The 9,144-nt window shown below is 40.0% G+C and overlaps 1 protein-coding gene across 3 annotated transcripts in view; it reads left to right on the top strand.

The window, feature by feature from the left end:
• The window catches only part of LOC135219606 (adhesion G protein-coupled receptor L1-like), a 317,272-nt gene that overhangs the window by 92,993 nt on the left and 215,135 nt on the right, over positions 1–9,144 (top strand). For 2 of the 3 annotated variants that reach the window (XM_064256499.1, XM_064256500.1), the window contains exon 2: positions 4,889–5,123. The exons of the other annotated variant lie outside the window; for it this stretch is intronic. In XM_064256499.1, the coding sequence (XP_064112569.1) occupies positions 4,889–5,123 (235 nt within the window). The remainder of the gene's footprint in view (positions 1–4,888; positions 5,124–9,144) is intronic. 3 annotated transcript variants of the gene reach the window in all.

The raw sequence follows: 9,144 nt of genomic DNA on the forward strand, positions 1-9,144 counted from the left end.
GGGATCGAACCATCATCCAGTGGGAGGGAACAAAATCAGAATGAGCCTAGTGACGTTATCAAGTTGGCCAACAGAGAAGTAATAAGTTTATATCGATTCTGGCCTTACAAATTCACCGTTGAACTCAGTGTTTTTGTAATTAGAATCGATATGAAACCCCCTCTACCATGTTGGCCAATTCGAACGTTTGACCCACGTAGCCTTGTAATGAATAATTATCACATCACCTTGATTCATATAGATCATTCGAGCTACAAATGTCCTTTAATATCTAATTCTCTCTACCTCGGAATTTATATATTTTCATATATGTACCGAAGGGGAATTTTTAGTTATTAATAATTTCGTCCCTCATGGGATCGAACCACTGTCCAGTGGACGGGAACAAAATCAGGACGGCCTAGTGACGTTATCAAGTCGGCCAACAGAGACGCTATAAGGTTATATCGATTCTGGCCTTACAAATTCACCGTCGAACTCGGTGTTTTTGTAATTAGAATCAATATGAAACCCCCTCTACCATGTTAGCCAATTCGAACGTTTGACCCACATAGCCTTGTAATGAATAATTATCACATCACCGTTATTCATATAGATCATTCGAGTTACAAATGTCCTTTAATATCTAATTCGCTCTACCTCGGAATTGATATATTTTCATAAATGTACCGAAGGGGAATTTTTATCAACTAAAAATTCTCCTTCGGTACATATATGAAAATATATCACAATATTTCTTGAAATTTTTGCCTTTTACATTTGTATCAGGCTCACGATTTTCAGATAATTACCATATTTATAATGTTAATATTGCCTACGATAGAGTTTGAATCATTTCAAGGTGTCCCATCTCTCCCTTCTAATTGTGGTTTATGTTTGTGAAGGGGTAACCACCCACTAAAATGTCTGTCATTGCCACCACAGTACTCTAGGATTTGCAGTGCTATTGTAGTACAAATTTTATTTTGGTATCTCTGATGTTGGATGCAGATCCTGTCTCCCCCTCCCCACTCGTTGTGGGGTGTCTGTCAGTGGCTAACCACACACTAAAATGTCTGTCATTACCACCACAATACTCTAGGATGTTCAGTGCTATTGTAGTACAAATTTTACTTGGTATCTACAATGTTGGATGCAGATCCTGTCTCCCACTCTCTCTCCCCCTCCCCACTCGTTGTGTGGGGTGTCTGTCAGTGGGTAACCACACACTAAAATGTCTGTCATTACCACTGCAGTACTCTAGGATGTTCAGTGCTATTGTAGTACAAATTTTACTTGGTATCTCCGATGTTGGATGCAGATCCCGTCTCCCCCTCCCCCTCCCCACTCGTTGTGGGGTGTCTGACAGGGGGAAACCAGCCACTAAAATGTCTAGTTTTACCATCACAGCATTCTAGGATGGGCAGTGCTATTGTAGTACAAATTTTACTTGGTATCTCCAATGTTGGATGCAGATCCTGCCCCCCTCCCCTGCCCCCTCCTCACTCGTTGTGGGGTTTCTGTCAGGGGGTAACTACCCACTAAAATGTCTGTCATTACCACCATAGTACTCTAGGATGGGCAGTGCTATTGTAGTACAAATTTTACTTGGTATCTCCAATGTTGGATGCAGTTCCTGTCTCCCCCTCCCCTCCTCCCCCTTCGTTGTCGGGTGTCTGTCAGGGGGTAACTACCCACTAAAATGTCTGCCATTACCACTGCAGTACTCTAGGATGGGCAGTGCTATTGTAGTACAAATTTTACTTGGTTTCTCCAATGTTGGATGCAGATCCTGTCTCCCACTCCCTCTCCCCCCGACTCCTTGTGGGGTGTCTGTCGGGAGTAACTCTAGGATGTGCAGTACTATTGTAGTATAAATTTTACTTGGTATATCCATGTTGGACGCAGATCCTGTCTCCCTCTCCCCACTCATTGTGGGGCGTCTGTCAGGGGGTAACCACCCACCAAAATGTCTGTCATTACCACCACAGTATTCTAGGATGTGCAGCGCTATTGTGGTGTAAATTTTACTCGGTATCTCCTAAGTTGGATCTATATCCAATTAACCCCCACTTTTCAGTGCGTCTGCCCGGGGGAACCCACCCTCCAAAATGTCTGTCACTTGCCATTCTGTAATCAGTAGAGTCTGCAGATATATTATATATTAGTTTCATATGGTATCTCATATATTGGATCTAGACCCAAAATCTAATAAGCAATTAGTGGTGCTTGTTAAGTAAGCCACCCATATATTTTCGGCAGACGGTCAGTTTCACAGTTTACAAGTCTACTAAATACCAGTAGGGGTTACAGTCGGTATCTCGATCGTTGTATCTCAATGGTCCGGGCTGCCGGTCTATTAGTGTTGATTAGTCTAATTTCATTTCCAAGCAAACTTCCGTGAGATGTTAGCAATGAAAAAACATACATAGTCCAATCATTTTTTTTATTTTGTTTGGTGAGAAAGTGGAATATTATTTTGTTCTCATTTTAAAAACGAATTACAGACATGGTGCATAATCATGAATAGATGCATATACTAGGCCTATTCTAGTTTTACATTATTTTGTCATAATAAATATTTATTCTCCTTGAAAAACTGTCTTGAATATATGGTTTATAACCACGAATAAACATAGATAGGCTCAATCTGTTACGATAGCCTTTGGATTTGACTTGCCAAAGCAAAGTCTCATTCATATAGATTTCAATGAAATCTACAGGAATTTCAAGAATGATGCTATCACTTTCAGCCTTCATTATACACTTAGTTATTCCGTGGAAAAATGACAAAATTATAAATATTACATTATCCTGACTTCCGTATCAATTATTAAAAACAAGTAAATCCAATATATCCTCAATTTAGGTACAAACACTTTTCAATTCAATAAAACTCAGCTCAGTGTTCTTTATTAGCAGATGTTTTCTGTCCGCAGAGAGGCAGCGAACTGAGCTAAACAAGTTGACTCCACCACATTAAAGTTGCAATGCGCATGCGCAGCCGTTTGGACTGAGGTTCATGATTGAGAGATGAGTTGTTTACCCAGGCCGCCTGTGCAGGCAAGAAAAACTGCAGGTTGTCCAAACTAAACGTTCAGTTATAACTGCACAGCCCAACTGTGCAGTTTAACTGCGCAGGCATAACTAAGTGTTAGTGGCGGGCTTAAGACTTACAAGAGAACCCGCACAATTCCACTCGTTCATTGCTACGTTAGAATGGTAACATTAAGAGTTAGCAGAAATTTTGATGGCAGTGGTGGGATATGAACCCACACCTCCGAAGAGACTGGTGGACAAATAAAGAATAGCAATGAATGTTACAGTTCGAGTATATTATCCCTTAAAGTTTTGCACTTTCCACACAAGAGTTCTGCACGGAGTCTTGGTTTTGCTCAAGTCTATTGGTTATGAAAGTACACTGAAGTCTGCAGGAGTTTCCCTCTAGTTTTGAGAGAAGAACACAGTTCCTAGTAGCGCCTTAACTTTTGCCCTTTCATCAAGTCTTTCCATTTTTAAGCACGATCAGAAAAATATGACATCACAAACACGTCACACTTAGAGTGACACACAGTTTCGTCATTCAATATACATATTCTTGCTTCATACAGGTGTAGATATTCATCAATGATATGCTTGCATCCACATTCGCCTTTGATCCAACAGCTGATGCAGCATGGTTGGTTTACCCTTAAGGTTGCAAACTAAGCGTTTCTCTAATTACTGCCAAATTATTTTCGCAGGATAAAGCGTCTCACGGGCCAGTAGTGTCGTCTTAACATTTCTCAAATCAATGCTATTGACCAAGCATGTCTTAAATCACTGCAATGAACTAAATGCACATCATCGCAAGATCGCTCTTTTTCCCAGGAACCCATTTACAGTCTTGAATGTCAGTAACCATCAGCATGTCCCTGATTTATGGAAATCTTGTTCAAAATGCTTTATGATCACTGCCAAATGTCGTCGAAAAACATGCACACTCTCGATACCCAGGATCCTTGTTATGCCTGAGTCATACACAGGCGATCCAAGACCACAACCATCCTAACGGCCACAAATTTGTTCGTTACGACACCACTGTGGTGCAATTAATCGGATGATTTGTAACCGCGCTGGTGAGTTTGATGACGTCTGCCAAGTGATGGCGGATATGCAAGGCTGCCCCTATCACCTATGCAGTCGAGTCTTGACTACTATAAAAGTTACCATGTCATGCCGAAAGATGCAATAGTGTCGTAATGGCGTTTTGACTGCCGCAACGGCGTCGGCATTTGATTACGGAAGACTGTTACTAGCAATGTCAACATGTAGCATTCAGTACAACAGCTCCAAGTACTTGTCAACCCCACAGCATGCGCAGTGGGGATGCACAGAGAATCAAAACCGTCTGTGTGCCGCTTCCAGAGGTAATCAGGTTAATTGTCAAAACTTCAGATAAAGAAAATATATCCCATGGAAAAATGGAGACAATGCTACTGTAATTTCTTCTTGTATTATTTCTATATACAACTGTAAATCTTCTTGTAGCTGTTCTGTAAGATATATGCTACTTTAATTGTATGTGTATTTTTTTTAAATATAATAGATTGTGTACAAAATGTTTATATTGTGAATGTACTGAATTTTTGGTCTTGGATCAGGAATTCTTCTTGTAGCTGTTCTGTAAGATATATGCTACTTTAAATTGTATGTGTAATTTTTTTAATATAATAGATTGTGTAAAAAATGTTTATATTGTGAATGTACTAAATTTTTGGTCTTGGATCAGGAATAAACTTGAATAGTAATTATTAAGAAAACAAGAAATTGATGCTTAATCCCATAGACTCACAACATTAACTACTTAGGGTTATGCAGGTTTTTTTTAAGTTTTCTGGCATGCAATATATCATGTACTTTCTTTCAGCACCTCATGAAAAATAATGGTAGTGTAACACATCCAGAGGACTTTGCTTTTCATGAGATATCTGATGGCAATGGCAGTGAAAATATGCAGACGATGTTGAACTGGCTCGGAAAAGCCTCTGCGCGCCATGGACGCATGCGCAGGCAGGCAAACACTGGTCTTAATTATACTTCTCCACCCACATTAAGTTATGATGATGATGATTATGTCACTGAAGGGTCCGGCTATGTCACAGGTCAGGAGCTCCTCTTACGTTGCTTATGTAATTTTTTTTTCCGTTTTTATTGCTGTAGTTAAGCTCAGATTTTGATGTATGATTATGTTCCTGTTGTATTAGAGTTCTGATGTTTCAGACTGTTTTTGAAAAGGAAATAACTTCGTCCCTCAGAGATTTTTTCCCTCCTCAGCAGATGGAGTAAACGTGAACTTCCATACACACACTCATTCATATATAATTAGAATGTATGCCTGAGGTGTTACATTAAAAAAAAAAGTTGACAAAAGCAAGTGATTATATGGAAGGCGAGACAAAAAACTGATGGTGTTCTGTTTAGCAATAGTGAAAAGTCACAGAAGAATGTGTACAAGAACCGCAACTGTTATTCATCATCATATGCCAAATGGTGATTTTTTTTTTATTGCAAAATCTATCGCTCTTTGCAGCTAAGCCCCACCCATTGCACACCAGTGATTGGCTAGCTCTTGAAAGGGGAATGGCGTCACACTAATTAACAGTCCGTATGATTAGCAGAACGGATTTGACTCTGGTAATGTTGAGTTCCGTGTATGAATGATGATGACACCACAGATATGAGTTCCCAAATTGTGAAGTGTGCCATTGATATGTCCGACATAAGGTATATTAAGTTCTGTAATATCATTATGAAGTTCTTGGAGCTATTTACTCAGGCCGACTGCGCAGGCCGGAAAAACTGTGCAGGTTGTCAACACTAATGTTCAGTTATAACGGCACAGGCATAACTGAACATTAGTAGTTAGCGCCTCAGTGGCGTGGTTGGTATGAAGTTTGCGTCTCACCTCAGTGGTCTCGGGTTCGATTCTCGGCCATTCCTTTGAGGAGTGAGAGATGTGTATTTCTGGTGACAGAAGTTCACTCTCGACGTGGTTCGGAAGTCACGTAAAGCCGTTGGTCCCGTTGCTGAATAACCACTGGTTCCTTGCAACATAAAAACACCATACAAACAAACAAACAAACGTTAGTAGCGGGCTTAAACAGGGGTGCCAGATTTCCAAGACTAAAAGTTGCCAATTATTGCCAGAAAAGTTGCCAACCCTTTTTTCCACTAACAACCCTTGATTAATTTAGCCAAAAACATCCTTCCTCACCAGGGTAGCCAAGTTGGCAACTTTGGTGCCAAAATCCTGAAAGTTGGAAACTTTCTGAGGTGGTTGGCAACAGAAATTTGTGGTTGGCAACTACTACAGAAATTGGCAACTTGTTGGCAACTTACAGTTATCAAATATATAGTGTTGCTTTTCTGAATGATTGTTGCAAAATTTCTACTGCAAAGTCCACAGTTATGCTTTGCCGCTTACCATCACAGCCAGAATAGTTTGAGATTAACTTCTTTGCCAATACAAAGGTCAAACCTCCAAACTAAGAACGACGTTTTTGCCGCCACGGCCACGTTTGTTGTGTTGTGTCGGAGAGTCGCTGTGATATTTTGCTTGATTTCATAGAATTGTAAGTGATATTACTACGATTTATTGCTGTGTGTATAGTATATATGTTTTCGAGATAACAGGATCATAAGAACTGACATAGACCTATAAGGGCGCATGCCTTTTTGTCGGCTTACACAGCTTATGACGTTTGAATTATAGGCCTATCTTATATTCAACTGTTTTATTTTGGTTCTTGTGCTTATTCTTGTTTTTGTTGCTGCTGTTATAGTGCTTATAGTGTCTTCGAAAAATTTTCATATGGTATCCTTACATTGCAGAATAAACATAGACCTGTTCATAAAATATTGGCGCAAAGAATTATCTGCCTACTCTTGTTAATTGAAATTTGGTAATGCTTTAATTAAAAGTAATCGAGATCTTTATGAATATTGTCTGCGCTAGAATATTCTCCTAACAACAAAGAGAGAGACAGAGAGAGACTGACTCAATAAGAATGCCCCAAAACCAAATGATTCATGGGCTACTCGTAGTCGCAGACTGGTTTGGATCATCTCATACCCAACTTTCAGCTGTCATACATTTTTCTAATTTATTAAGTATCTTATGATGCCTTTTAACCATAGCCTTCATTCTCATAGAAACGCTACAACAGCCTTATATTAACTCGTCACAGCAATATAATTTATCCCTTTAGTAAATATATTTTCAGCATAGTGCATTGAAAGCAGTTTGATAGTTGGTGTAAGGCTGAGACAGTCCTAAGATTTGGCCATCCACGCATGTGTGTGTGCTCTTGCTTATAAGTGTACAGTACATTCCACTTTAGATGCATATACATTATATATCGTGGAGTTGACTGGGATAATAAATGTAAATCGAAAACTACTATTTGTACAGTAGTACCTCGAGATACGAAATTAATCCGTGAGGCGCCTTTCGTATCATGAGGTTTTCGTATCTTGGACCACATTTTACATGTAAAATGGCTAATCCGTTCCAAGCCCTCCAAAAACACCCCAGTAAATTTCATAATAAAGCTAAATTGACCTTTAAACAATGAAATACTACAACAATTTGGACCATTCAATACCTAAATTAATAAAAAAATGCAAAATATAACCTGTAAATAAAGTGTATATTAGTGTACATGGTAACAAGAAATATACTGTACGTAAAATGTGGAAGCTTACCTTTCGAGTGAGGCTATCTCCGAAAGTGGCGGCAGAGGAGGTGGAGGACAAACGGCAGATACGCACGTATGTACGTACACTTAACTTTACGAAAACACATAAAAAATTTAAGGAAAACTATAAAACTAAAATTTACGAAACACATTTACAAAACTGTAACACTTAACTTTACAAAAAACTAAAAATTAAAATTTATTTTTTCTTTTTTTGATTTTTAACTTTTTTTTTTTTACTTTTACGTAGGTTTTTTTTTTTTTTTTTTTTTTTTTGTTTTTTTTTTTTTTACAGAATTTCAACTTCATCACCACTTTCAACGCTCTATTTATCACTTGGTTCTTCCTTTTTGCTTTTTGTTTCAACTTTCTGTTTTTTATCACTTGGTTCTTCCTTTTTGCTTACTCCTGCTAATGCTGAAGGCCTCTTTAAAAAATAACAATCCAAGGAAGATTGCTTCTGCCTACTTTTCACAATGTTCCTGAAACGACTCAGGCAAACGTCATCGAACTGTGCAAGCATACAACCTGTGTGAGCCTTTTCGGGGTGTCTTTTTTCGATAAACGATTGCACTTTATGAAAAGCGGCTAGAACATCCTTAATTTCTGCCGTTGTCATAGGGTCATCGTCCTCCTCCTCGCCGCTGCTAGAGAACTCCTCTTGAACGACGTTATGTTGCATGGCCTCCAACTCCTTCAGGTCATCCGTCGTAAGCTCCTCTTGGTGCTCCTCGAGAAGGTCGTTGATGTCGTCCTCGTCGACGACCAGCCCCATGGACTTGCCGAGTGCAACGATCTCGTCAAGATCTGGTTCTAAAACAGTTTCGGGATCGCCAACTGTTTCGGACTCTGCAGCACCAGCTTCGCCCACACCGAATCCCTCGAAGTCTCGGGCGGATACGGCATCAGGCCAGAGTTTCCTCCACGAGGAATTCAAGGTTCGCCTCAAAACCTCCTGCCAAGCTTGGTCGATGAGTCGGATACAAATGACGATGTCGAAATGCTCCTTCCAAAATTGACGCAAAGTGAGGTTTGTGGTATCGGTGATGTCGAAGCATCTCTTGAAAAGATGTTTCATGTACAGCTTCTTAAAGTTTGCTATCACTTGCTGGTCCATGGGTTGGAGGAGAGGGGTGGTGTTGGGCGGAAGAAAAAGAATCTAAACGAAGGAATACTCCGCTAGGATATCTTCCTCGAGGCCAGGAGGGTGTGGAGGGGCATTGTCCAACACCAGCAGACATTTCAGGGGAGGCGCTTCTCTTCCAAAAATTTCTTCACTGTCGGGCCGAAACACAGATTTACCCACTCGGTGAACAAAGGCCTCGTTACCCAAGCTTTTGCATTAGCCCTCCACATCACTGGAAGCTTCTCCTTCAGCACTTTGTGGGCCTTGAAGGCTCGAGGAGTCTCAGAATGATACACCAGT

This window comes from Macrobrachium nipponense, chromosome 1, assembly GCF_015104395.2.
Source record: "Macrobrachium nipponense isolate FS-2020 chromosome 1, ASM1510439v2, whole genome shotgun sequence".
NCBI classification, from domain to species: Eukaryota; Metazoa; Arthropoda; class Malacostraca; order Decapoda; family Palaemonidae; genus Macrobrachium; species Macrobrachium nipponense.